General features: G+C 43.9%; 3 protein-coding genes across 8 annotated transcripts in view; 2 read left to right on the top strand and 1 right to left on the bottom strand.

Annotated features, from left to right (window-relative positions):
• Positions 1 to 43: 43 nt before the first annotated feature.
• On the top strand, positions 44 to 13,828 carry LOC115131481 (cleavage and polyadenylation specificity factor subunit 1-like). 3 transcript variants are annotated; one of them, XM_029663238.2, is made up of 35 exons: positions 44 to 251; positions 724 to 892; positions 1,056 to 1,083; positions 1,365 to 1,498; positions 1,702 to 1,782; positions 1,896 to 2,044; positions 2,278 to 2,424; positions 2,605 to 2,744; positions 2,864 to 2,974; positions 3,220 to 3,313; positions 3,899 to 3,986; positions 4,287 to 4,439; positions 5,099 to 5,150; positions 5,483 to 5,577; positions 5,684 to 5,758; positions 5,937 to 6,017; positions 6,296 to 6,535; positions 6,737 to 6,878; positions 7,085 to 7,263; positions 7,365 to 7,507; positions 7,705 to 7,894; positions 8,199 to 8,405; positions 8,521 to 8,610; positions 8,722 to 8,877; positions 9,059 to 9,419; positions 9,533 to 9,617; positions 9,770 to 9,911; positions 10,125 to 10,277; positions 10,563 to 10,739; positions 12,361 to 12,427; positions 12,540 to 12,587; positions 12,725 to 12,880; positions 13,093 to 13,222; positions 13,348 to 13,486; positions 13,605 to 13,828. In XM_029663238.2, exons 2-35 carry the CDS (start codon positions 749 to 751, stop codon positions 13,650 to 13,652), a joined length of 4,425 nt encoding a protein of 1,474 aa, XP_029519098.1. In that variant the 5' UTR covers positions 44 to 251; positions 724 to 748; the 3' UTR covers positions 13,653 to 13,828. The 3 variants fall into 3 exon arrangements, with proteins under 3 accessions (XP_029519098.1, XP_029519099.1, XP_029519100.1); XM_029663239.2 differs by having other exon boundaries at positions 732 to 892; XM_029663240.2 differs by having other exon boundaries at positions 748 to 892.
• Positions 13,790 to 21,014, bottom strand: adck5 (aarF domain containing kinase 5). 4 transcript variants are annotated; one of them, XM_029663244.2, is made up of 15 exons: positions 20,832 to 21,014; positions 19,937 to 20,016; positions 19,581 to 19,726; positions 19,409 to 19,484; positions 18,921 to 19,121; positions 18,567 to 18,707; positions 18,290 to 18,403; positions 18,026 to 18,157; positions 17,678 to 17,761; positions 17,508 to 17,589; positions 17,248 to 17,326; positions 16,991 to 17,082; positions 16,628 to 16,880; positions 16,218 to 16,334; positions 13,790 to 14,805 (listed from the first exon to the last, which is right to left on the bottom strand). In XM_029663244.2, exons 2-15 carry the CDS (start codon positions 19,976 to 19,978, stop codon positions 14,703 to 14,705), a joined length of 1,662 nt encoding a protein of 553 aa, XP_029519104.1. In that variant the 5' UTR covers positions 19,979 to 20,016; positions 20,832 to 21,014; the 3' UTR covers positions 13,790 to 14,702. The 4 variants fall into 4 exon arrangements, 3 of the variants coding, with proteins under 3 accessions (XP_029519104.1, XP_029519105.1, XP_029519103.1); XM_029663245.2 differs by having other exon boundaries at positions 16,690 to 16,880; positions 19,577 to 19,726; XM_029663243.2 differs by having other exon boundaries at positions 19,577 to 19,726.
• Positions 21,015 to 21,710: 696 nt separating this feature from the next.
• Positions 21,711 to 27,481, top strand: part of LOC115131485 (RNA polymerase II subunit A C-terminal domain phosphatase-like) — a 134,371-nt gene continuing 128,600 nt past the window's right edge. The window contains 5 exon segments of the mRNA XM_029663246.2: positions 21,711 to 22,396; positions 23,442 to 23,525; positions 23,684 to 23,777; positions 23,955 to 24,083; positions 24,276 to 24,426. Of these exon segments, the coding sequence (XP_029519106.2) occupies positions 22,095 to 22,396; positions 23,442 to 23,525; positions 23,684 to 23,777; positions 23,955 to 24,083; positions 24,276 to 24,426 (760 nt within the window). The 5' untranslated portion in view covers positions 21,711 to 22,094.

Raw genomic sequence — 27,481 nt, forward strand, 5'->3', positions numbered from 1 at the left:
ACATTATTTCAATGAAGATGGGAACTATTATTGCGTGGTTGCTTTTTCTTGACGAATTCAGTTTAGCTGCGCATTTGGGTCGAATGGCAGCCTGGGAAATGTTTGAATGAAAATAATTTCAACCTTTTAATAAATGTATAGCTACAGTCATTGCTTAACCACACTATTATTTTTGTGAACTGAATTATGCTGCAATAAAACTGAGAAAGGCAAGACCCAAACTGGAAACTATCGTAGCTTGTTTGTAATAGGTAGGTTTATGTGATAAATTTGAACACCTGCTTGAAGCACGTTAGCAAGCAAGCTATCCAGCTAACCGAGGCTAGTGGACCATTGGCAAGTGAGCCAAACGGCTATTCCAACTAGCTAGCGTTATTTTTAAACTCTTTAGCTAGCTACCAAACGAAATGGAAAAATAATATAACTAGTATTCTCCCAAATAAAGTAGCATTTGCGTCGTCCCGCAACGAGCCAGGCAAGTAACGTTCGCAGACAGGCGAGTCAGCTAAAACATAATTGACCAGCTAGCTAGCTTGCTAACAATCAACCCTGGATTGTATTTAAGCCTGACACCAATATGTTTAGCTACAATGTGCAACGTATTAGCTAACTTAGATATATATTTTTTCTAACTAAGTAGTAATGGTGTAATATCCTTAGACGTGTCTTCTAATATAATGCGTATTCAGATTCATATGTAGTTAACTCTGCTGTAACGTTAAGGTGCTTAGGGTGTGCTGCTTGCAGGATGTATGCCGTGTACCGCCAAGCCCACTCCCCCACCGCCATCGAGTTTTCTGTCTACTGCAACTTCATCTCCAACGAGGAGAAGAACCTGGTCGTCGCTGGAACATCTCAGCTTTACGTCTACAGGATCATTCACGATGTGGAGGTAAAGTAGCTTTTAGCCGTTGTCGTCTTTCGTTCCTCAATCACTGATCAAAAGTACAATCAGATAAATAAATTGTAGCTACCGGTCGTGGGGAGTATGTTTTTTCCTTCATGACATCCAGTTTATTTATTTATTTATTTACATATTTGTCTTCATATTTCAGAATGCTTCAAAGACAGACAAATCACCAGGTATGTCCAAAACTGCCTTGCAATCTAGCAACGTTCTGGTGAATGAGCAGCTAATCCCAGACCTGGGGGAAAAAGCACTATACTATGTTGGAACATTGGTAACATTGTGGGAGGCAACCTGTCTGTCTAGACTCTAGAGAGACTAGTGAACCACACTATGCTATTATTATGTTGTCAGCCTTCCTCAGACATGCACGTGCCAACATTAGTCTCTGACGGACTGTTTCTGACATCTGATTTCTTCTTTGACACGTTCTTGATCTTTTCCTTGTCCTCTGCAGATGTCAAGAGTCGCAAGGAGAAGCTTGAACAGGTGGCTTGTTTCTCCCTGTTTGGTAATGTCATGTCCATGGCCTCTGTTCAGCTGGTAGGAGCCAACAGAGATGCTCTCCTGCTCAGCTTCAAAGATGCTAAGGTACCTGAAAGGTCTAGATTGATTGTTTTACTAATCCTAAACTCACAACTTTCATTTTCCAGGTTTCTTTAGCCTACTTATTCTTTATATTTCAATGTTATCAATTACCATGTGGCAGTAGCTGTACGTAGTAGGTGCAAGCAACCTGTCCTAGAAAATGTCTCTGACTGCTGTTTACAGTGTCCTGGTTTTGTTTACTCCAGCTGTCAGTGGTGGAGTATGATCCAGGAACACATGATCTGAAGACTCTCTCGCTTCACTTCTTTGAGGAGCCAGAGCTGAGGGTAAGAGGAAATTAACTGCTTGAAAAACATTCAAAAACATAATCTGCAAATTACTATTAAGATGAGCATATATGAAAAAGTTGTACCTTATTCCATAATTGTTCTATCTCCAGGATGGGTTTGTCCAGAACCTGCACATCCCCATGGTCCGTGTGGACCCAGAGAACCGCTGTGCTGTGATGCTGGTGTATGGCACCCAGCTGGTGGTGCTGCCATTCAGAAAGGACACGCTTACTGACGAACAGGAGGGAGTAGTGGAAGGGTATGTAGACATATTTCATTTCATCATTTTATTTATTTAGTTAGGATAGACCACTCAGTAACATTTGCCACTGTTTTTCCAGAGAGTCCTAAAATCATAGCACCTCGTAGTGATATTTAGGATACCCATAGAATGCACTCTTGAGTTGTAGTAACTGTTCTTTGAGGGGTTTTGCATTTGAGGATTTCTTATCAGTCATCTTGACTCATGTTTTATTATACCACTGATTTAAGGCCCAAGTCCAGCTTTCTTCCCAGCTACATCATCGATGTCCGTGAGCTGGATGAGAAGCTTCTGAACATTGTCGATATGAAGTTCCTCCACGGTTACTATGAACCCACACTGCTCATCCTGTATGAGCCCAACCAGACGTGGCCTGGGTCAGTACACCACAACGGCACCTGTCTTCCTCTCTGTTCTGTCTCTCTGTCTGTCTGAGACCGCCCCCCCCTAAACAAAAGTCTGAGTTAACATGAAGAAGGCTAGGAACTTAGTCATATCTTGTTCAGACCTGTTTATGACTGGTAATATTGTAGTCTGACCATGTCCTCCTCCTCCAGGCGTGTAGCAGTGAGACAGGACACCTGCAGTATCGTAGCCATCTCTCTCAACATCATGCAGAAGGTTCACCCTGTCATCTGGTCCCTCAGCAACCTGCCCTATGACTGCACACAGGTCATGGCTGTGCCCAAGCCCATTGGTAATCACTCACTCCATTTATGGGTTCTTATATTCTGAGTTACATATGAAGAGACTTGTATGATCAGTTTCTAGATAATATCATGACTCAGATTGTGAATTTATTCCCATTGTTTCTAGGTGGTGTGGTGGTGTTTGCTGTCAACTCCCTTTTATACCTCAACCAGAGTGTTCCTCCATATGGAGTGTCACTCAACACACAGACCACTGGGACCACCGCCTTCCCCCTGCGTAAGTACTGACAGGACAATAGCACACATACATCAGTGTTCTCAAGCTCACCCTGCATATAGAAAAGAAAGCCACTTAGCCTATTTAATATTCCTAAGACATTTATACCATGCCTAGGGAAGTAATTTGGTAACACTTACACTGCAATATACCTGCAGATATAAAGCATTATAACATGTTGTAAGCATGTAAGAGCCTTTATATATTCTAATAAGGCTGATAAATCATGTGTGTTGGTGTTTCAGGTATACAGGAGGAGGTGAAGATCACACTAGATTGTTCCCAGTCCACCTTCATCGGGTCTGATAAGATGGTCATCTCTCTAAAGGGAGGAGAGATGTGAGTAGAGCCCACAACAGTTAACAAAATAATTAACGCAACGTGCAACAATTTCAAAGGTTTTACTGAGTTGCAGTTCATATAAGGAAATTAGTCAATTAAAATAAATAAATTAGGCCCTATTGTGTTGTGTGACACAACTGCACATTTTAGAGTGACCTTTTATTGTCCCCGCACAAGGTGCACCTGTGTAATGATCATGCTGTTTAATCAGCTTCTTGATATGCCACACCTGTCAGGTGGATGGATTATCTTGGCAAAGGAGAAATGTTCACTAATGGATGAAAACACATTTGTGCACAATTTGAGAGAAATAAGCTTTTTGTGCATATGGAACATTTCTGGGATCTTTTTTTCAGTTCATGGGACCAACACTTTACATGTTGCGTTTTTTATATTTTTGTTCAGTGTATATTTATTAGCCATAACTGCTTTATTAGACCGTGTTAAAGCAATTTTTTGTTCCCTCAAATTGGTGTGGCATAGTAGCAATAACTGCATTGTGTAGCAACAGCTAGAATGGCATTGTATTTTTTCATAACCTTGTAAGAGTCAGCTTTGACTGTGCCTGTCTTCTCTCCTCAGCTATGTGTTGACCCTGATCACTGATGGCATGAGAAGTGTCCGGGCCTTCCACTTTGACAAGGCTGCTGCCAGCGTCCTCACCACATGTGTAAGTAGGATACAGTAGCTGGGACGAGAGAGAGAGTTGTTGGCATAGAAGGGGTGATCTATACACACACAGACTCACTTAGGTGTGAAGAATGCTGTGCAGTGCTATTCTCAGTCTGCTGTCAATGGTTGGCCAAGAGAGAACTGGTCATAGAGGAGCTGTGGAAGTATCGAGGTTCCTCACTCCTCGCCCCTGTCTCTTCACCTCGCCCCTGTCTCTTCTCCTCGCCCCTGTCTCTTCTCCTCCTCCTCGCCCCTGTCTCTTCTCATCCTCCTCGCCCCTGTCTCTTCTCCTCCCCAGATGATGACCATGGAGCCTGGGTATCTGTTCCTGGGGTCCCGGCTGGGAAACAGCCTCTTGCTGAAATACACAGAGAAGTACCAGGAGAATCCAGAGAAACCACCAGAGGAGGAGGACAAAGGGAAGGAAGAGGAGACCGATGAGGAGAAGCAGGTGAGTTGGTTTGATTTCAGCTCCTATGTAGATATTCTCCTCAGTCTGGTCCCTGTGGCATATTGCTGTGAGTGATTCTGTCAAAAATGTAAAGATTCTGTAGATTTTTGATTCTAGTCAAGGCAAAGTTGATCAAATTGAGCTTCAAAATGTAGCCAGTTGTAAATGTCGCCAAAAGAGGATGTTTCAAAAACAAGTAGCGGTCGCTGCCCTTCTTCTGTGCTCGTGTTCCACGTATAAACAGATTTTTTAGCACTGACTGGTCTTTGACTAGCAGATGTGGAAATATGCCACTTAATATGTGATGATGTCGCATATTATAGTTCACCCCTGAAAAAACAAGATGTTTTATTGTCACACATACTGGATAGGTGCAGTGAAATGTGTTGTTTTACAGTGTCAGCCATTGTAGTACAGTGGCCCTGGAGCAAATCAAAGTTAAGTGCTTTGCTCAAGGGCACATCGACAGGTAAAAAAATCCGTCACGGGTGTTCGAGCCAGTGTCCTTTCAGGTGCTAGTCCAACGATCTAACCGCTAGGCTACCTACCGGTCCAGTGTCCATTTTGTAAACAGAAATGCTAAATGAGTTGCTGATACACATTTCTATGTCTGTATTCTGATATAAATTGCAGAATTAACTTGAATTTGATCATTCCAGGAGGAACCTCCCAGTAAAAAGAAGAGAATTGATTCCTCTACCAACTTGACAGGTATTTGGACAGTTGTTGTATTTTATTTATTTTACTAGGCAAGTCAGTTAAGAACAAATCCTTATTTGTAATGATGGCCTAGGAACAGGGGGTTTAACTGCCTTGTTCAGGGGCAGAACGACAGATTTTTACCTTGTCAGCTCGGGGATTCGATCTAGCAACCTTTCGGTTACTGGCCCAACGCTCTAACCACTAGGCTATGTATTACAATGTCTTGGTTGTGTCTTGCATATTACCCTTTACATATGTATGGAACTAACTGAGGGGATATGGTCACCTATAATGTTTTTATATTTCTAAATAATATGTTTCCTCCCATGTCCTCTATCCAGCTGGTAAGAACCAACTGCCTGATGAGGTGGATGAAATTGAGGTGTACGGAAGCGAAGTGGCGTCTGGCACTCAGTTGGCCACCTACTCCTTTGAGGTAGGACCCCTTGTTACCCCAGTAGAAGCTTTATCAGTTCATTATTCATATTCTAGTCTTGATTATTGCAGTCTTTACAATATGGTTTTCCTATATTTTCCTCCAGGTGTGTGACAGCATATTGAACATCGGACCATGTGCTGGTGCGTCCATGGGGGAGCCAGCCTTCCTCTCCGAAGAGGTACTTTTAATTCACAAAAGAGGTTTCTAACCTCCAGTCATGATGTCCATCATGGTTGTTGTATTTGTGAAAGCACTGATTTAATATCCAATACCTGTACCAAGTTATTTTCTCAAGCCCTTGCTATGCTAACAGTAAGATGCACTAAGACTTGTCTCTGTTGTTTCTGTGTCCACAGTTCCAGACCAACCCAGAGCCTGACCTGGAGATAGTGGTGTGTTCTGGCTTTGGGAAGAACGGGGGTCTATCTGTGCTTCAGGTAAATACTCTCCTCAACCGTTCTCTGTATTTCTGTGCGTGTGTGTGGCTGGCTGCACTGTGCTAAGACCTGTGGTGGTGAGGCCTATCTACCTCAGGTTCAGTGACTGTGCTACAGAGAAAGACCACTGATTGTTTGTGGCGCGTTAGAAGTAGCTGCCGGAAAACAATGTGAAGAGCTGCTATTTTCAGAGTCAGCTATGGGAGTTGATGATTCAATTTTTCCATCTGGCCATTGTTCTGCGACTATTGATGACTGTTTTGTGTGGCCAATTCCAGAGGAGCATCCGTCCCCAGGTGGTCACCACCTTTGAGCTGCCAGGTTGCCATGACATGTGGACTGTCATCCCCAATGAGATGAAGGAGAAAGGCAAGAAGAAAGACAAGCCTCCAGCAACGGAGGAAGAGGGTGAGACCCCTGAGGAAGAGGAGGCAGAGGAGAATCCGGAGCCTGCACCAGTGGAGGGCGACAAGAAAAAACATGGCTTCCTGATTCTCAGCAGAGAGGACTCCACCATGGTACACCTCCCACCTCATCTCTACACAGTACAGTACACACTGCACCCCTAGACACACTCCGCTCTACACAGCAGTCTGAAAGGGAGCTTTTTCCTCCACTACAGAGCTCCAGCATGTTTAGATTGAGTGTGTAATGTTGATTAAGGGTAATGATTGAGATCTATTGAAGGTAACTGGAACCCCTCCTGTGTGGTTCTCTAGATCCTGCAGACGGGCCAGGAGATCATGGAGCTGGACACCAGTGGTTTCGCCACCCAGGGGCCCACTGTGTTCGCTGGGAACATCGGAGACAACAAATACATCATCCAGGTCTCCCCCATGGGCATACGGCTACTGGAAGGAGGTAGAGAGATCTGTCCGTCTTTCAATAAAATAATAAAATAATCCCTAATACTCTGTGTCCCTACTTCTCACTTGTACTCTTTCACTGACTGGAAAGCACTTTGTGACAACTGTTGCTGTAAAAGAGCGTCTGCTAAATGACTTAAATGTAATGTAAATGTAAAAATGGTTTCAGAAGTACATTTGATTGATTGATGTTCCTTCCAGTGACGCAGCTGCACTTCATCCCGGTGGACCTGGGTTCTCCCATAGTGCAGTGCTCCGTAGCGGACCCCTATGTGGTCATCATGACGGCAGAGGGAGTGGTCACCATGTTCGCCCTGAAGACCGACTCCTACATGGGCAAGACCCACCGGCTGGCCCTGCAGAAACCACAGATAGCTGCTGTGAGTCACGGTCATATCCTGTACTGTACAACTAAGCCAGGCAGTATTACAACCCGATGAATGAGACTCAGACCGGTGACTCTCTCTGTCTCCCCGTGCAGCAACCCCGAGTGATTACGCTGTGTACGTTCCGTGACGTCAGCGGGATGTTCACAACAGAGAACAAGCAGACCTGTCACACCAAGGATCAAGACACCATGTTCAACAGCCAATCAGAGACTGAGACCATCATGCAGGATCTCAGGTAGGAGCCAATCATATAGAACCTCAGGTAGGATGTTTTTGAATAAAGTAGATTGTTTTGAACTGAAGAATGAAAGATATGCCAGCTGTCCCCATGGACACTACGTTTTTGGGCTGCACCTCATTTCTTTAGACAGTGGAAGCACGGTCACCTCAGAGTTTATTAGTACAGTTCTGTCTTCCATGTCTCCTCTTTAGTAACACGGTGGATGATGAGGAGGAGATGTTATATGGAGACTGTAACCCAGCAGGCATCACCCCCACCAAGGACGAGTCCCACCCCGGCTACCGCACCTCTGGGGCCCTGGGTGGGGGGTCCGAGGGGAGGTCTGGACGAGCTGAACCGACACACTGGTGCATGATGGTCCGCGAGAACGGTGTCATGGAGGTTAGGATCAATGTCTCTATTTTATCAGCACAATTTTAGTAATAGCTGTATCAATACACTTTGTATTGTATCATAATCATTTTGTTGACTTAATTTACATAGCTGTTACAATTCTAATACTGTTTAATGCCAACATTTATACTATGGTGCCATTTAGAGGTTGGATAAAAGCCTGGGGACTTTAAACTTATGTTCAGAAATTCACAAGAACTCAGTGGCCATAGCAATGAGTGTCACCACAACCGACAGGTGAACATTTTCTACAGGACAGCTAATAGTAAAACACCTTCCTCCTGTTCTCTAGATCTACCAGCTACCTGACTGGAGACTGGTGTTCCTGGTCAAGAACTTCCCTGTTGGCCAGAGAGTGTTGGTTGACAGCTCCGCCGGCCAATCAGCAGCCCAGGGGGAGGGGAAAAAGGAGGAAGTGACACGACAGGGAGAGATCCCATTGGTCAAAGAAGTGGCCCTGGTGTCGCTCGGCAACAACCACTGCAGACCCTACCTCCTGGTGAGTTTTCAGTACAGGTATTAAAGTAGAATGACAACACCAGAATATGTAGCAGTGGTACTTTGGGAAATTACTTTAGATAGAGCTGAGGTTTTATGTTGCGTTTCTTTCCCAGGTCCATGTTGAACAGGAGCTTCTGATCTATGAAGCATTCCCATATGACCAGCAGCAGGCTCAGAGCAACCTGAAGGTCCGCTTCAAGAAGGTAAGAAGCTTTTTAGGACTAAGCTTAATCTGTGTCTAGGAAACCAGTCTTAAAATGCCCATTCAACACTGATAATTTATGTCTTCCAACTGTTCTCCTGTCTCTTCTCAGATGCCCCACAACATCAACTTCCGGGAGAAGAAGTCGAAGGTGAAGAAAGATAAGAAGGCTGAAGGTCAGGCTGGTCCCAGCGAGGAGGGGCCAGCGGTGGTCAAAGGTCGTGTGGCCAGGTTCAGATACTTTGAGGACATCTCCGGTTACTCTGGGGTAAGAGGTTCTCTTCCTACCGGACTATATCTACATCATGGGTAACGAAGGGTACGCTTTTAGATACTCAGGTTCCCTGCCGGATACATCTTGAAGGAGAGGTACTGCTGTCTGCGCAGACTTTATATATCTATACTGTAGTTCTGTAGGTTCTCATGATGTTTCCTTGTTTGTGTGTCAGGTGTTCATCTGTGGCCCCTCCCCTCACTGGATGCTGGTGACATCACGAGGGGCGTTGAGGCTCCACCCCATGACAATCGATGGACCAATCGAGTCCTTCTCCCCCTTCCACAACATCAACTGTCCCAAAGGCTTCCTCTACTTCAATAAGCAGGGTGAGCTGAGGATCAGTGTTCTACCCACGTACCTGTCGTATGACGCCCCCTGGCCAGTCAGGAAGATTCCTCTGAGGTGCACGGTTCACTATGTGTCCTACCATGTGGAGTCCAAGGTGTATGCAGTGTGCACCAGCGTGAAAGACCCCTGCACTCGCATCCCCAGAATGACCGGAGAGGAGAAGGAATTTGAGACCATAGACAGAGGTGGGACCAGTATATGCATTAGTCTCCATGACGTGCACATCACTTTCTCATTGGTTTAATACTTCGCTCATTCTTCCGCCATTAAAATTCCTTTGTGTTGTGTGTCTCTTCAGACGAGCGCTACATTCCTCCTCAGCAGGAGAATTTCTCCATTCAGCTCATATCTCCTGTCAGCTGGGAGGCCATCCCTAACACACGGTAACAACTGTAGCTACTGCAGCGCGGCCTCTAACATGAGGGATGTTCATTATAGAGCCGATGCATATTGATATAGATATCTTTTCTATTTAAGCATCTAGGGCGTATTAGTGGGTGTCTGTTCTGACCTCCCTCTCTCTGATATTGGTCAGAATTGACCTGGAGGAGTGGGAACATGTGACGTGTATGAAGACTGTGGCGTTGAGGAGTCAGGAGACCGTGTCTGGGCTGAAGGGATACATAGCTGCTGGTACTTGTCTCATGCAGGGGGAGGAGGTCACCTGTAGGGGCCGGGTGAGTCACCAAAACTACTCTGACTACTGACTAGAGCCAGGAATATATTTTGGGCCCTAGTTATGTGCTGTAAGTTATAGTCTAAAGTAGGGTCCAGAGTTTGTCCTAGTCAGGAAACTCAGGACCTATTATGGAGTCCGACAGACAGATGATGCCTTTTGAAATCATGATGTTGATTTTAGTGTGGACTTATTTCTCTCTACTGTTGTTCAGATACTGATCCTGGATGTGATTGAGGTTGTCCCGGAACCTGGTCAGCCCCTGACGAAGAACAAATTCAAGGTTCTGTATGAGAAGGAGCAGAAGGGACCGGTCACAGCTCTGTGTCACTGCAGCGGATACTTGGTCTCTGCCATCGGACAGAAGGTGACAGACCCACCTCTGATTATACCGCTACAGATATCCCAATCTAGATCTATTTCCCACCCACCTCTCAATATAATTCTGTTCCGATTGCCATTGTTTTCATTGTGTGGCCACCATGTTGCACTTGAGTGTATTTTTTTATATTGAATTAGCCATTTATTATAAGAACTGGTCAGAAAGCCCTTTTAAGGAGCACAAGTACAGTATGTCAACCATCTCTCCTGTAACCCTGAGACAAAGTCCTGGTTGTGATCGATGCATCTGTCTATTCTCCTCTCTGTCTAGATTTTTCTGTGGAGTCTGAAGGACAACGACCTGACAGGCATGGCCTTCATTGACACCCAGCTTTACATCCACCAGATGTTTAGCATCAAGAACTTTATTGTGGCAGCTGACGTCATGAAGAGCATCTCTCTGCTCAGATACCAGCCTGAGAGTAAGACTCTTTCGCTAATTAGCAGGGTAAGACAGCAAGGCTACAGGACTACTTAAGTAATAACACAGGGGAGATGTCAAACCAACTTCAAAGTATTGTGTTTAAGTGGCACGTGATTTACCATCTTCTGACTCTCTGATGATCATTCTCTGAGTGGTTTTGTTCTATGTTAGTTTGTTGTTTATGGATTTAACTGTACATCCCCGATGAGGGTTCTGAACATGGATGAAAGAAAGCACCGTCTTTGTTCCCCTGTGGGATCCCAGCGTTTTTTGTGCGTCTAGTTTATCTTCCAGAGAGCAGTGCTGTGCTGGAGGGGATGATTATATGATCAGGGCCGTTCTTCATGCCAGTGTTCTGAGTCTTAAGGGACTCTTCTCTTAATGCAGGGTTCCTCATTAGGCTAAATTCGGCCCATGGGTGATTTGATTTGCCCCCCGGGCGATTAGGCCTGGCTTGCAGTCGGCATTCCAATTCATCCCAAAGGTGTTCAATGGGGTTGAGGCCAGTGAAGTTTTTCCACACCGATCTCAACAAGCCATTTCTGTATGGATCTCGCTTTGTGCACAGGGGCATTGTCATGCTGAAACAGGAAAGGGCTTTCCCCAAACTGTTGCCACAAAGTTGGAAACACAGAATTGTCTAGAATGTCATTGTATGCTGTAGCGTTAAGATCTCCCTTCACTGGAACTAAGAGGCCTAGGCCAAACCATGAAAAACCCCAGACCATTTAACCAAACTTACTGCACTATGCATTCGGTCAGGAAGCGTTCTCCTGGACTCCGTGTACTACTCCCTGTGAAGGAGCGATGTACCAGATCTTCAGTTTCTTGGCAATTTCTCGCATGGAATAGCCTTCATTTCTCAGAACAATAGACTGACGAGTATCAGAAGAAAGTTATTTGTTTCTGGCCATTTTGAGCCTGTAATCAACCACAAATGATGATGTTCCAGATACTCAACTAGTCTAAAGAAGGCCAGTTTTATTGCTTCTTTTAATTAGAACAACAGTTTTCAGCTATGCTAACAATTGCAAAAGGGTTTTCTAATGATCAATTAGCCTTTTAAAATGATAAACTTGGATGAGCTAACACAACGTGCCATTGGAACACATGAGTGATTGTTGCTGATAATGGGCCTCTGTACGCCTATGTAGATATTCCATAAAAAAAATCTGCCGTTTCCAGCTACAATAGTCATTTACAACATTAACAATGTCTACACTGTATTTCTGATAAATTGGATGTTAATGGACAATTTCTTTTGCTTTAATTTAAAAAACAAGGACACTTCTAAATGACCCCAAACTTTTGAATGGTTGTGTGTGTGTATATATTACACATGTTTGTTCTTGGAAGACTGTAAAATCACCAGGAAATGAGCTTAGTGATTTTAATCTAGGAAATCCTTTTCCAAGTATTCTCACTTATATAGAGGCATATCTGATCATATCCCAATGTAATCGAGGTTAGAAATTATTCTGTTTTTGTCAAATATCTGTTTTGGATTCTTGTGGTCAATTTGTTATGTACAAATGATTTAACTACTGTATGTTCCTGTCTCCCGACCAAGGAAAAATCAGCCCACGGCTAAATGTAATTGGGGACCCCTGTCTTAATGGTTTTGTTTCTGTGTTTGGTTCCCTAGGACGCCAAGCCTCTGGAAGTCTACAGTGTAGAGTTTATGGTGGATAACAACCAGCTGGGATTCTTGGGTAAGGTTTATATAACTTTGGTAGTTAGCCTGGTAGTCTTATCCTGGTTAACTCTTTGGATGGAGCCTATATATGCCTAGACCTCTCAAAGTAAACTTATTTTCTGTTTCAGTGTCCGACCGAGATCAGAACATATCGGTGTACATGTATCTGCCTGAAGGTAAGTGATAACGTAAACCGGGTAATACTGTCCCACAAACATCACAATATCAAATAAAGGCCGAGGTCATGTGTGATGACAAACTGCAGCTCCACCATGTCATGATCACATAACTGGTACTTTGCGTCCTGCTGTAGCTAAGGAGAGTTTCGGGGGCATGCGTCTGCTGAGGAGGGCAGACTTCAACGTGGGAGCTCATGTCAACGCCTTCTGGAGGATGCCCTGTCGAGGGGCACTGGACACAGCCACCAAAAAGACCCTGGCCTGGGACAACAAGCACATCACATGGTTTGGTAGGACACAATTTTGACTTTGAGATTTTGTATTGACCGACACGGTAGAAGAAGCTGTGAAGGGTTGTCTGTTGAAAATCTTGCTTCAGTTGGCCTGATCAAATGCTCCTCCTGGTATGTTCTCAGAAGGATGAACATGATTTTGTCAGTAGCTTTAAAAAAAATGGATTTAGAGCTTTAGTAGTAATTCTTCTCCTCTTCCCTCCCTACAGCCACTCTGGATGGCGGCATCGGGTTGCTGCTACCCATGCAGGAGAAGACCTACCGCAGATTGCTGATGTTGCAGAATGCTCTCACCACCATGCTGCCACACCACGCCGGGTTAAACCCCAAGGCATTCAGGTAACTTACCACACATCACTGATAACTGTTGTGGTAATCATTCTCTCCATGCCTCTAAAGTAGGCAACACTTAAATACTTTAAGCTTTCAATTGGCTTTTTATTTTTTGGGATCTTGTCCTCCAGGATGTTGCATGCTGACCGGCGGCAGCTCCAGAACGCAGTGCGGAACATTCTGGATGGAGAGCTGCTCAACAAGTACCTGTACCTCAGCACCATGGAGCGCAGTGAGCTGGCCAAGAAGATTGGCACCACCTCTGATATAGTGAGTATTATTAGTTATCTACAAAACTAGCATCTTAATGTATCGAACCCATCTTATTCATGGTCCAAATCACTATTAGTTATGAGATGTTTGAATGAAGTATTTCTTTCCGTTTCAGATCTTGGATGATCTCCTTGAGGTTGACAGGGTGACTGCTCATTTCTGAGAGCAGCATCCTTGACTACGTGTGAGACCCAGGATCTTCCATCGGAAAATGCTTTTTGGTATCTGTTCTGTATGGAAACTTATGCTTTTAATCAATTTTGTTCAGTCATAAGGAGTTTGTAAACATGTTTCTCAGAATATTTTGTAAGTAAACTTTATTAAAAAAAGTGGATTGTACACTGCTTTAATCAGCTTGGTCTTTTAGGTTCAAATCATTTGAGATCTGCACCTGTAACATGCAAATCTATCATGGACATCAATGCATTATTTACAAGAGAAAGAATTCCAAGGGGAGGTAGGGCACTTCATTTAAAGTAGAATACAATTTTAAAAGATTTCTTCAGCAGCATTAGTTTTTGCAGTTAGGTGGGTGCTTGAGGGATAACCAAATAGTTCCAAAAGTGATGAACATTTGACTTGACCAAACTACATGTCTGCAGTAAAAGTAATCTCAGCATCTATAAACCCTATTATCCAGGTAATGCAACCAGATTTAAAAATCTGGAATATTGTGACTAAACATGTGCTATTAATAAGATTTGATGAGAAGGCTGACTTCTCATTCAAGTCAGATTGCAACAGCAAGAATCTTGGCTAAAAGGAATCACTTCAGGCTTTTTACCTACACATACTGCAATCATTCATCCCCAGTGAACGAGGTCAAATAAACCACCAAAATAAATGGTTCTACATTTGTAATCATTAAATGGTGTTCATGTCATGCCAGTTGACATTCCTTGGAGGCATTGAGACAGTGCTCCTCAATACCATGACTCCTGGCGAGTCAAGTCTTTGGCTTGGAGCTGTATTTGGTGCTTTTTCCCTGTCCTGACTATGACAAGTCAAAAAAATATTTTAAAGTCTACACATTCTGCCAAAGCAGATTTGGCATGTACTGTAGATGTGTCAAATGTATAGCACCATTGTAGCAGCCCAACTGACAACTATCATATTAAACTACTTAGTTATCTTCCTGTCAAACGGGGTGCATTTCTTGAGCTTTAATCAGGAGTCAGTCTCAGGTATGCAGCTGAGGTCAGTGTCTCAACCTCTACTTCAGGTATTGGTCGACTTCCTCATCCAGCGATATGAGGTTAAAGTAAGACAACAGGTATAGCAGGTATCGTGTCAGACGCATCGTCGCCATTTCTGACCTGGGAAGAAAATGGTTGTTTTAGGCTATCTTGTAGGAACAAAAAATGCTGATGTATTTTGGGTCATGTCTGGAGCAAGACCTACCCAGTTGGGTCTACTGCTATGCATTCAGTGGCCAGCTTATTAGGTACAGAAAATGGTTTGCTCCTACAGACAGTGAGTCACGTGGCTGTGGCTTGCTATATAAAAACAGGCAGACAGTTACTGTTAGTGGGCAAAGTGTGTGACCGAGTGTGGTATGATCAGTGTGGTATGATCAGTGCCAGGGATACCGGATCCAGCATCTCTGAAGTTGCCGGGCCTCCTTGGCTTTTCACACACAACATTGGGAAACGCTGCCCTAGACAAACTCAGTCCTCAGGTCCCTAAGGGCTGCATGTTTTGGTTTTTGCCCCAACACTACACTGCTGATTCAAATTATCAAAGCTTGATTATTTGAAATCAGATGTGTAGTGCTAGGGCAAAAACCAGAACGTGCAGCCTCCCTGGAGTCCTGAGGACCGAGTACGGGGGAAACTCTGGTCTAGCTAGGGTTTACAGAGAATGGTGCGAGAAACAAAACATCCAGTCAGCAGCATTTCTGTGGGCAAAAAAACTGCTTGAGAGGTCGAAGGAGAACGGCAAGAATTGTGAATTGGTCCTTGTCACACTGCAGCAGAGGACCACACCAGGTTCTACTCCTATCAGCTACAAACAAGAAGCAGCTCCAGTGGGCACGCGATCACTGGACAATTGAGGAGTGGAAAAACATTGCCTGGTCTGACAAGTCCCGGTTCCTGTTGCGTCAAGATTTGGCATAGGCAGCATGAGTCTATGGCCCCATCCTGCCTGGTGTCAACGGTACAGGCTGGTGGAGAATGTTTTCCTGGCACACGTTAGGTCCTTTGATACCAATTGAGCAATGTTTTCATGCCCCTGAAGAATACAGGGAGAGCTGGAGGCAAAGCGTGTTGACACTTGCGCTCCTAGATACAGTGCGGGTAGGCTAGTCTACATTATGGAATTACGGACAAATGCGAGAATATTGGGATTTGTCAAACTGCAGTCAAGCATCATGTCATCAGAATAAGACCCTCAATATTTATAGTAAAGGAGCATCAAGATCACTGTGCACTTTCACCACACTGATATTCATAAGTTCTCATCTGTAGCCTAAAACTGCATGCTTTCCCCAGTCGTAGTGGGAAGACCACACTATCACACGTGACTCCAAGTTTACTTCGATGTTATATTTGCGCATAAAGGCATTTCTCACATAATTAATCTTACCGTCAGCATTCATAGAATTGTACGGAAACTTCCCGTTGCCATCACAGCTGTCATGATTATACATTTTTTATACAGTATGATTTTACTCAAACTGTATGGAAATGTGGTTACTGAGTGTATAGTGTTGAGGATAATTCGTTACCTCAGGGCATACTCGAATTTGAGGCTCTCCCAGGAGGTCCACACCCATCGGAACACCCTGAACCTGGGAAGAACTCCCGGCCTCTCTGCCCAGAGCCGCACCCAGCCTTGCACAGCGCTGGAGACAGGACAACAGGTTAGTAAGCATCTACAACTGCTACTATTTGAAACAGTCGTCTGTTCGCCTCTTTAAGCCATGACACAGTATCTGTCCACCGGAGCTCCCAGCCTGATACGACTAACCTCTTGGCCATGACACAGTATCTGCCTACCGGCGCTCCCAGCCTGATACGACTAACCTCTTGGCCATGACACAGTATCTGCCTACCGGCGCTCCCAGCCTGATACGACTAACCTCTTGGCCATGACACAGTATCTGCCTACCGGCGCTCCCAGCCTGATACGACTAACCTCTTGGCCATGACACAGTATCTGTCTACCGGAGCTCCCAGTGTGATGTTTATGCTGCGGACCGTGTTAATGTTCCTGAACACCAGCAGCATGGGGCGTGGCATGGACTTGAGAACGACCATGATGTTGTCAAAGTGATTGACAGCCATGTCCCTCATATAGGATGTCTCTTCACGACTCAGGATGTTGGACAGGCCCAGCTCCCGCATGTTGATTGGCCGCTGCAGCAGCATCTCACAGAAGATGAAGTAGTCTGATTGGATAGGAATCAGGATATTGTAAGCATGTTATTAGTCTGTGAGACTGGATTTGTTTAAGGCATAGGACTTATGTTTGAAATAATGATATTAGTTGTCCTCTCACCTTTGACCCCCAGGCTGTTGGAGTACCTTTTCATGGCAGTGTCGTCTCTCAGGACTATGGACCGCCACAGTTTACACAGCGCTACCCTGTCACTACAGGGTCAAAGGTTAGGTGATGATATAACATACAAGCTGTACTATTAAAAAAAATGATTGATTACATTGCAAGGTTGTAGGTTCTAAAATGTATCCACACCACTGAGCTGCTTTGGATAAAAGTGTCTGCTAAATGGCTTATGATTATAGTTTAAATCTTACGTTTCACTGAGGTATTCATACAGACCATGATCCAACAGTACTAGCTCTGCCTTCTTGTCTGGACCTCTTCTTACAAGCACTGTGACATGGTACAGAACATGCACTCAAGGTCACCAAGTCATTTTTAGCAAATATTGTTGAACAGTTAGTTATTTGTTATCAACTTGACTTATATAAAAAGTTATCTGGAAAGAGCGCTTGGAAACTGCCCTGATACAAGTTAGAGTTCAGCAGAAACTGTAAACATGCCCCTGACCTACCGTTTCCAGGGTGAGGGTCAGCGTGAATGAAGCCTGTGTAAAATATCTGCTCTGCAAACGTACGGATCAGCTTGTCAGCAGTCTGAAAAAAAAACAACGGTTTATATGCTTATCCGAGTACTAATGAGCATCGACAAAGGCTGCTCTACGGTGTCACGATCGGTACTCACATCTTTCAAGCTAAGTCCTTGTCTTTTGATTTCTTCCACATTGTTGATTTTGCAGCCTTCACAGAACTCTGCAGTCAACACTCTCTAAAGAAATGGTCTGTTTATTACAGTACAATAATACAAAAGTGGTCAAAAAGGTATCAAAGGCGTTTAGACAGGCAGCCCAATACTGATTTTTTTCCCCCCACTAATTTATCTTTTGACCAATCAGATCTGAAAAAGAGTGATGTTAAAAGATCAGTCATTGGTCTAAAGACAGTGGGAGAAAAAAAAAAAGAATCTGAAATGAGCTGCCTATTTGAACACAGCCATTGTAATTTACAGCAGTGAAATAGTTCTGGGTCTCACCTTGCTGGTTTGGTCCCAGTAAACCTTTGGCACGATGACAAATTTGAAGTGTTTCAGTTCCTCTGCACACCTCTCAGAGTTCCTGGCCTCATTCTCAAAGTCCAGCTCCTGAGCCAATGTCCCCTTCAAGTCCTAATATCGTCAGAGAATGCCAACGTTAGGTTAGGGGACCATGTCTATCTAATCATGCTGTGCGAGGTATTATCTGATGTAAAAAAAAAAAAGCATTTTCAGTCAAATTAGCAGAAAAGTTTAAGCCCTTACTTTGAGGACCCATCTGAAGCCAAAGCTGGGGTGCATGAACTTTATAACGTCCAAAAGGATCTCCAGAGTCCTGATGTCACCGTCAAACCGATCCCTGAGGTCTATGTACTGCACCTGGAGAAGAGGGAGAGGTTAATATTCAGAATAAGGAGTGATATCTAGCCTGGTTTAACCAAAGTGTTCTGTTTGGTTTAGTCAGGCAAGGTGAAGAGAGTAAAGCACACACAGTGAACCATTAACTGTGGCTGAATGTGTTGTACAGTTAACCTGAACCCACTTTGACAGCAACAGGAGTCCCGTCCTGCAGCTCTGCCTTGTGGACCTGAGCCAGACTGGCTGCTGCGATGGGCTCATAGTCAAACTTCTTAAACATCCTGTCTGGAGTAGTGTTGAAGTCCTCTCTGAACAGAGAGTCTACCTGGTAGAACGTGACAGATCATCTCATGTAAGTGTGTTTCTCGACACTTTTCATTGTAAATGATAAAATTGCCAGTTCTAGCCTCGCATTATGAATGGCCAAGAGCCATTCAAAGCCATGACAACTATAAGCATGGCTCCCCCATCACTTTCACTACATATTGATTCATTAACTACTCAATGTTTGACAAGACAAAAATACTGCAGGTCTTACCTCCTTGTATCTCCTGTTAAGAGCCTTATCCTCCAGGACATGCAGTGTCTTGACGTACTCAGGAGGCAGCAGGTGGTTGAAAGCACACAGTCCCTGTCCAAGTTTAACATATATCCCTCCGTTCTGCACCGCTCCCTCCACCATGCTGTCTGCTGCCCTTTGGTGGCACAATGACATCCCTGCCACGAATGATGAGCTGCTCTGGCAACACAGAGGGGAAGACGGGATTGAACTACAGAGATCGTTTCAGACTCACACCATTGTTTAGCAGACAGACAGACACGTAGGGCTGTCACAATTCATAATGGTCGCGTTCCCCTGCTCAGACGTTGCATGCATCAACCAATGGTTGCGGTGCTGTCAGGCACCAGATCACTATAACATATGTGGTTAGCGGATACTTAAAAATACCGATCCAGACGTTCTAAGATCTGGCATGCGTCAGCAACACCTGGACAGGGGAACAATATGTATTCTGTCAAACTTACCTCGTCCATGCAACGTAACGTCACATTGGAGGTCCACCAATAATCTACTGAGATATAGAGTCCTACATATATAGACCTGTAGGGACAGAGAGAGGGACATGGTTTGAGTAACTCAAAAAGGAAATTATTCAATATTTGACCACATGCAAAAAGGATGATGAGACCCACCTACAGAAGCGACCGACTCCCTTCACCAAGATCTTCATCTTCCGTCTCTCTCGAGGTTCCGCAAAGGCGTACTGGACCCCCACCACCGCGGGAACACTCACCGCCACACCCAGAAACATCTTCCTGAACAACCCTCGGCTCTTCCCTGGCCTGAGAGGAGAAGACATAGGCATTTCAGCAACAGTGTGTGTACATTTCTTTCGATGTTGCTTTCTGGAAGGATACAGTGTTTGACTAACTGCTATAAAGTTCTGCTTCCTGCCTAGGTGGTGTACTTGTACATCAAGCTGACAGACGCTATAGGAACAGGAGCTTGGCCATTGTCTCAGACAAGGTGTAGTTGTGTAGTTAGTATAGTACCTTTGTGAGCTGAAGGATCTGTACAGTTGTGGATGTGGACATCTTCGCAGCAGGGCCAAATGAGGCCAACACAACCTTAACTACAGAATGACAAAAACACCACTACAATTAGTGTCACTTTGAAGCATCAATTTAAAACTAATCCACTGTTTTTGCTAGTCACTGGGAAACACCATCCCGAGAAAAGTAGAGAAAAACAAGTCATGGAGACTGGTGTTGGGGACTCTGCATCAAGGCCACTCTCCATAGGCCAGAACAGGCTGTTGTTTTCCTTAACCATCTAGCACAGGACAAACTGTTTCCAGAGTAGTAGATTTACAGATAGATCCTTTCTATGTCAGGTCACTGACCACGTGCACACACACGATTACTCATGCTACCCTGTTTCCCATGGCATTGAATAAAACACGTGACAACTTATAAGTAATGGAGGGTAAACTACGATCTCAAAATTAGGGACATCACACGAGCTCTTGATCTCGTTTAGCGAGTTTGTACGTCGACCTCTGATTTTAGTATGGAGGTTATACATTGCATTAGGTTCTACATTGCATCAAATGTCCAAGCGCATTTCCTGTGTGTTAGAGAGTAACGTTAGTTATTGGAACTAGATCAACCCTTGCTAGTGGGATATGTAAATACAAGTGTAACGTTAGCAATATACTGTGCAACGTTAACATACAAAGCGCACACATACATTTAACCTAGTTATTATTTTTTATGACATTTAATCCATACATGCATAAACTGTTAAATGTCAGGTGTTGATTTAGAAGGTATGTACAGGCATATTTTAATTTGGTGTAGCTATTTATGTTACTATAGTATAACTAGTTAGCCTAACGTTACCAAGCAAGGAAAAGATCACGTTTTTTTTTAAAACAGTTCAACTCACTGCTTTGAAGGTCTCCCACGCCATGTTCAGCCTATACACTGACTGTGCTCTCTTCTCACTAATATGTAGTTTAAAAAAATAAAATTGTAAAAAAGTGTAGCCTCTATTCGAATGTAACTGCCTCCTCCCGTTTCAGATCGTACTTGATTTCCTGAACTGGCTACAAATGATTTAAGGACACATTTGGCACGAAATTGATCACGTGACAAATGGTCCGAATGTGACCGAAGATTCTCCAGTGAAAAGATTCCTCACTTGACTCGCATCAAAATGAATCAACCCAAGCATACTTTAAAATGACTTTTTGAGTTTGAATCACAAATGTACAGAATAATGCATGTATTTTTGTGGTTGAATCAGAAATTGAGGTTGTAAAAAAAGTATTCATTAATGTGGCTAATTACATAACATGTATCAGAAACTATTCAAGTGTGCAATCTCTGCACAACCTTGTTTACAGTCAGGTTTACGGTATTAGATGGTATGCATATGGTCTGTAGAATTTAAACAATGTTGTTTTCGATGATAACGGCAAAATACCACTGACTCTGTCTTGACTTGATCATTTGTGATCCTCCTTCCCAGCCTCTCAGCCATCACATCACTGGCATAGCCTGAATAATATGTATTATAGATAACTGTTTACATTAACATCAACGTGGGAATTACTGTGATCAGCCCCTTATTAGTGTGACTTTAGGTCAGTGGTAGCAACTCTACTAATCAGGAGGAGCAGATGCATGATTTATATGTTACATCATCTTACATCATATCAGGTAGAGCATATCAAGGGATATCCCCAGAGCTTTGAAGGGGAAGAAAACAATGTGAGTGGAAAACAGAACAGCATGATGTTGCACCTTCCATTTGATTTCTTTAGCATCTTGTTTACATGATAGTCTCGACTTCTCTTTGACATGCTATGCATGCACCTCAAACTGACACGTTTATTTCAACACAAAAGGATGACAACTGTTCCATTATCAAAGTATTTTAAGTGACTTAAAAGTAGAGAGGTCCTCTGTCATCAGAGCCACCGGAAGCTGTCCGACTGTCGTCGCTGAGGTCTTGTGTTTCCTGTTCACTGGCGGGAAGAGCGAAAGAATCTGGACCATCGGTCTGTTTTCAAAACGCACGTTGCTTTTTAAAATTATTATTAGCGCAGTTTCAATAATTTATAATAAACTGAATTCCACATGATTTGGATACATATATTAGGTTGACCTGTGCTTATAGTTTAAAGGGGTTTGAAGCGCGAAACCGATGGAGGAGCCCGCTGACTCCGTCCGTGGCGGGGCAGCACAGGGCCCCACCGCGCAAGTGGCAGAGATCCGCTGCCCAATGGCAGCGCGTCCTATGCGGCTGCTGGAATGGAAAGTCAAACCAGGGTCCCTCGTCAATGTGGACTCGGTGTTGGGGTTATGTGTTCCCATCCCGCTGGAGAAAGAGGCCGGGTCTCAGCCTTCAGAACAGCCCAAAAGGCTGCAAGAGAAGAAACTGAAATCGGATCGAGCTGGAGTGGTGAAGGACCTATGTTGTCTACTTGGACAAGTCATATCGCCTGGGTGAGTATGCTAGCTTGCTAACGTTAATTTAGCTCATATTGTCTGTGTCAGCAATGTTTTTATATTGTGCTGTTGTGTGTAGTTAACTGTGTTTGCTAACTAATGATGTTGCTCATAGACCACATTCGCAGTAGCATTACTAACTAGCCTAGCTGATGGGTAGCTATCTATCCTAACTCAGTGCCTGTGCAGGAGCGTCGATCTCCAGAACAGCTGAAATTATCATGTCAATGGGGCGAGTTCGTTTTGCATGTCCCGGTGCCTTCGTAGTGCGGTGTTTAATAGTAGACCATTCGATTGGTCCTTAAGTCAAATATTCAACCGCCCGGGGCACACGCCAAACGAACTTGCCCCATATTGTAGTATGCACATTACACCATCCACATTGGTATCGAGTCGTCGAATTTGCACGCTCGAGCACTTTTGGTCCAGTTTTTGATGGAACCAGAATTCAGAGAATTTTCTGCTTCAGAAAGCATTTTTGTGTTATGAATTTGGGTCACAAGCCAGACCGTCAATTATATAACTGATAACAACACATTGTGAATATGACCCATTGTTCGCATGGCACCATTCCTGTACGACTGAAAACAGGAGTGGACTTTCACTGGAAATGGCATCTTTATCCCCCCCAGTTTTACAATTGAAACGTGATACAAAACGAGGCAACGGTTTGCTTTAGGACCATGCAAGATGCCTCCTAGCTGTTGGGAAGGCTGTTTGACTGTTTAACTGACTGGATATCTTAGAGCTGAAGAAGAAACCCTTGTTTCTGTTTTTAAAGTTTGAATGTGACGATTCAGTTGTCAATTTGTTGTTCAGAAACTACTGACTGCTTAGGCCCTGGTGCTTTTCAATATGGAGGCACTAATGTAGTCTTGTGGGGAAGTGTGAGGGGAAGTTGTTGATTGACGTGGTTGTTTAAATATGGATGTACACCTGTTGGAGAGACAGTGGCCATTCTATCCGGCACCTGCCATTGTAAAACCCTTTTTAAAGGGGACACTCGTTATGCTGCGGTCTCAAAGTGCCACTTCTCTTCCAGTGCTGTGATTGTCAGAGTAGAAGAATGCAGTCATCCAGTCGTGATGAAGGGGCTGTGTGCTGAATGTGGTCAGGACCTCACACAGTAAGTACACACCCACACACACACATGTATTCCATGCTAGAATTTCAATTGGCATATTCACACACTTAAAAAAAAATTAAAAAATAGGCCTGCTTCTTAGCTGTAGATGACCTCTTATGCGGCTGCATTACTAAGTGGATTCTCTCTCTCTTTTTCAGGATGCAGAGTAATAATGGGAGGCAGCAGGCTCACATCTCCACGGCAAACGTTTCCATGGTGCACAGTGTCCCCGAGTTGATGGTCAGCTCTGAGGTGAGGCTCAGGATGTCATGGCACTAGAAGACGAGTTTCCACTGACAACAATGTGACCTTGTAGAACTACCTCTGTGTCGTTGGAATTCAACTTCACAATGTAGTAGAGACAGTTGTGTGGAAGTCATTGTCTCCTTTTAATAAATGCCTAATCTTTGTGATATGTCCCCAACACAGCAAGCGGAGCAGTTGGGCAGAGAGGACCAGCAGAGACTCCACAGGAACAAGAAGCTGGTTCTTATGGTTGATCTGGACCAAACCCTGATCCACACCACCGAGCATCACTGTCAGCGCATGTCCAATAAGGTATGTGTATCTGATCTCCATAGCTACAATAAATAAAAAATCCCCCTCTATTTCTATGCCCCAGGCTTTGCTGTGGGTTTGGTATTGAAGAGTCACCCTGTATGTAGCTAGCGTGCAATTAACCACTAATGGTTATGTAGCCTAGAACAAACCATTGATGGTTCTGCCCATGCCTCTGCTCTTGTTCCACAGGGAATCTTCCACTTCCAGCTGGGGCGGGGGGAGCCCATGTTACACACGCGACTGCGTCCGAACTGCAAAGACTTCCTGGAGAAGATCGCCCAGCTCTATGAGCTGCATGTCTTCACTTTCGGAAGCCGCCTCTATGCGCACACCATCGCAGGTACCCACACACATTCTCTGATAATTATGCCTACATTGAATCACTATATCATTTGCTTTACAGTAAGTCATGCAAAAAGTATAAAAAATGCAACAACAACAAAAAAGACGTAAATACCAAAAGTGTGTGAGTGCTCCGAAGCTAAATGCCAGGTGAATTTAAACACATTTAATTATCTAGGATGTCATCCTCTGTAAATAAATCTCTCTACGGAATTATAGATCTTCGCTTAATGCCTGAGTGCTGTCTGCATTATAGGTGAGAATAGTTTTATTTAAATGTTTGTCTATACACTCCCAGTTTGAAAAATTAGACACCTAACAAGACTAACAGACATGCCTCAATGTGATTGGTCTCAGCATTGGAGGCAAATACTGAGTAGCGCTAGAAGTCTGAGTGGCCACTAGAGGTCAGCATTTACCTTCCATTTGTGTCTCAGGTGCTCATGAGTTGGGCCTCTGGGATGGATCTGTCTGAGCTGACTTCTCTCTCTCTCTCTCTGTAAATTATGTATATGGGTGTCTCTGAGCGGTAAGCCTAAACGAAGCCAAACGTAGACGAAAATCAGCAAGGGAAGTCTGGGGAGGTGCATCTGCGACAGACAAAAGCCGGACACTAGTGGTTTTCCAACAGCAAGGCTCAGATCAATATGACGGTGTCAACATACAGTGCCTTCGGAAAGTCTTTTTACCCCTTGACTTCTTTCATATTTTGTTACGTTATAGCCTTATTTTAAAATTGATGACATTTTCTTTCCTCATCAATCTAAACACAATACCCCATAATGACAAAGCAAAAACGGGTTTAGAGATGAAATAAAACACGGAAATATGACATTTACATAAGTATTCATACCCTTTCACTCAGTACTTTTGTTGAAGCACATTTGGCAGTGATTACAGCATTGAGTCTTCTTGGGTATGATGCTACAAGCTTGGCACACCTGTATTTGGGGAGTTTTCCCCCATTCTTCTCTGCACATCCTCTCAAGCTCAGTCAGGTTGGATGGGGAGTGTTGCTGCACAGCAATTTTCAGGTCTCTCCAGAGATGTTCTATTTGGTTCAAGTTCGGGCTCTGGCTGGGCCGCTCATGGACATTCCGTGTGCTAAGGGTCGTTGTCCTGTCTCCCAGTCCCTGCATCTGAAAAACATCCCCACGGCATGATGCTGCCACCATCCTTCACCGTAGGAATGGTGCCAGGTTTTCTCCAGACGTGACGCTTGGCATTCAGTCCAAAGAGTTCAATCTTTGTTTCATCAGACCAGAGAATCTTGTTTCTCATGGTCTGAGAGTCCTTTAGCTGCCGTTTGGCAAACTCCAAGCGGGCTGTCATGTGCCTTTTACTGTGGAGTGGCTTCCGTCTGGCCACTCTACCATAAAGGTCTGATTGGTAAAGTGCTGCAGAGATGGTTGACCTTCTGGAAGATTCTCCCATCTCCACAGAGGAACTAGAGCTCTTTCAGTGACCATCGGGTTCTTGGTCACCTCCCTGACCAAGGCCCCCCTCTCCCGATTTCTCCGTTTGGCCGGGCGGCCAGCACTAGGAAGAGTCTTGATAGTTCTTCCATTTAAGAAAGATGGAGGCCACTGTGTTCTCGGGGACCTTCAAGGCTGCAGAAATGTTTTGGTACCCTTCCCCAGATTTGTGCCTCGACACAGTCCTGTCTCAGAGCTCTATGGACAATTACTTTGACCTCATGGTTTGGTTTTTGCTCTGACATGCACTGTCAACTGTGGGACCTTTTATATAGACAGTTGTGTGTCTTTCCAAATCATGTCCAATCAGTTGAATTGACCGCAGGTGGACTCCAATCAAGTTGTAGAAACATCTCAAGGATGATCAATAGAAACGGGATGCACATGAGCTCAATTTCAAGTCTCATAGCAAAGGGTCTGAATACTTTAGTTTAATACATTTTGTAACATTTCTAAACCTGTTTTCACTTTGTCAATGTGAGGTATTGTGTGCAGATTGCTGAGTATTTATACAAATTAAATGTAGAATAAGGCTAACTTAACAAAATGTGGAAAAGGTTAAGGGGTCTGAATACTTTCTGAAGGCACTAGCTGCTATTGTTCATGAAGGGTTTTCTGTAGAAATAAAGTTTTCATATCACACACACGAACTGAAAACATAACGTGTGTTCAATTAATTGGTTAGAGAGAGGTCTGAAACATCATTTGTATCCAGAATACTTTCATTTGTATTCAGAATCGTGGTAAAGTTGGCTCCTGTTTTAGTCACGTCTTTGGCCAAGTTCGCGTGGGTCAAACAAACCGCCCTAATGTTTGGTTGACAAATAGTGCCTCCTATGTAGTTGCGAGTTGGACAATGTTTATAACCATAATGCAACACACTTTGAAAAGTGGTCACCAACTTGACAAGAGTGATCTGCTCGAACTATGTCTCTGTAGGAAGCTGAGCCACAAAGGAAACTGGAAGTCTACCACCCCACCGCGTGGAGGTTTTGACAGACTTCCATGCAGTGCAGTTAGCACATATGACTGCTGTCCTCGTTATGAAATCATCAACTTTACCCTGTATATTTAAAAATGGACATATACTTATGATTGTTTCTAGTAAAACTATTGCTCATGGTGAACCTGAATAATCCAAAATAAAATGTCATGTGGGCCCCGATCAGCATGTAGCCTACCTATAGCCAGACTCGTTGTCTCCGGTGGTAGCTTTTATTTCGGTAAAACACCATTTTCAACAGCGCATTTGATTAAAAAAAATAACATGGCAAAATACATTGTCACTCAACCAATAAAGCTTCATTTTGCGCCATTACAAACATTTTGAATTCAGAAGGTGACGCGCAGATGTGCCAGATCAAGGATAGGCCTGCCTCTCGTTAATCAGCGTGCAAAGCTGCACACGGCGTACAGTTTGACTGATATCGCCTGGGGTTGTTGGGGCATGCAAAATTATTTGTAGATCAATGACTGTCAACATAGTTACGTTCTTAGTTTGACATGGGTGAGGGGTATTTTCGGAAGATAGAAAGTCATTTGAGCAAAAAAAACATTTGCGAACCGGCTATTTGTAAC

The sequence above is a fragment of the Oncorhynchus nerka genome, linkage group LG7 (genome assembly GCF_034236695.1).
Source record: "Oncorhynchus nerka isolate Pitt River linkage group LG7, Oner_Uvic_2.0, whole genome shotgun sequence".
Classification (NCBI taxonomy): Eukaryota; Metazoa; Chordata; class Actinopteri; order Salmoniformes; family Salmonidae; genus Oncorhynchus; species Oncorhynchus nerka.

What these genes read in the sequence shown, in the direction of transcription:
- LOC115131481 (XM_029663238.2), top strand. Translation starts at nt 749, where the DNA reads ATGTATGCCGTGTACCGCCAAGCCCACTCCCCCACCGCCATCGAGTTT. An exon ending in GCGAGAACGGTGTCATGGAG is followed by an intron (nt 7,895 to 8,198) that starts GTTAGGATCAAT and finishes CCTGTTCTCTAG; the next exon opens with ATCTACCAGCTACCTGACTG. An exon ending in CAACCAGCTGGGATTCTTGG is followed by an intron (nt 12,428 to 12,539) that starts GTAAGGTTTATA and finishes TTTCTGTTTCAG; the next exon opens with TGTCCGACCGAGATCAGAAC.
- adck5 (XM_029663243.2), bottom strand. Translation starts at nt 20,855, where the DNA reads ATGGCGTGGGAGACCTTCAAAGCA. An exon ending in CGTTACGTTGCATGGACGAG is followed by an intron (nt 19,122 to 19,408) that starts GTAAGTTTGACA and finishes CTGTGTTGCCAG; the next exon opens with AGCAGCTCATCATTCGTGGC. An exon ending in GCTTCAGATGGGTCCTCAAA is followed by an intron (nt 18,158 to 18,289) that starts GTAAGGGCTTAA and finishes TGACGATATTAG; the next exon opens with GACTTGAAGGGGACATTGGC.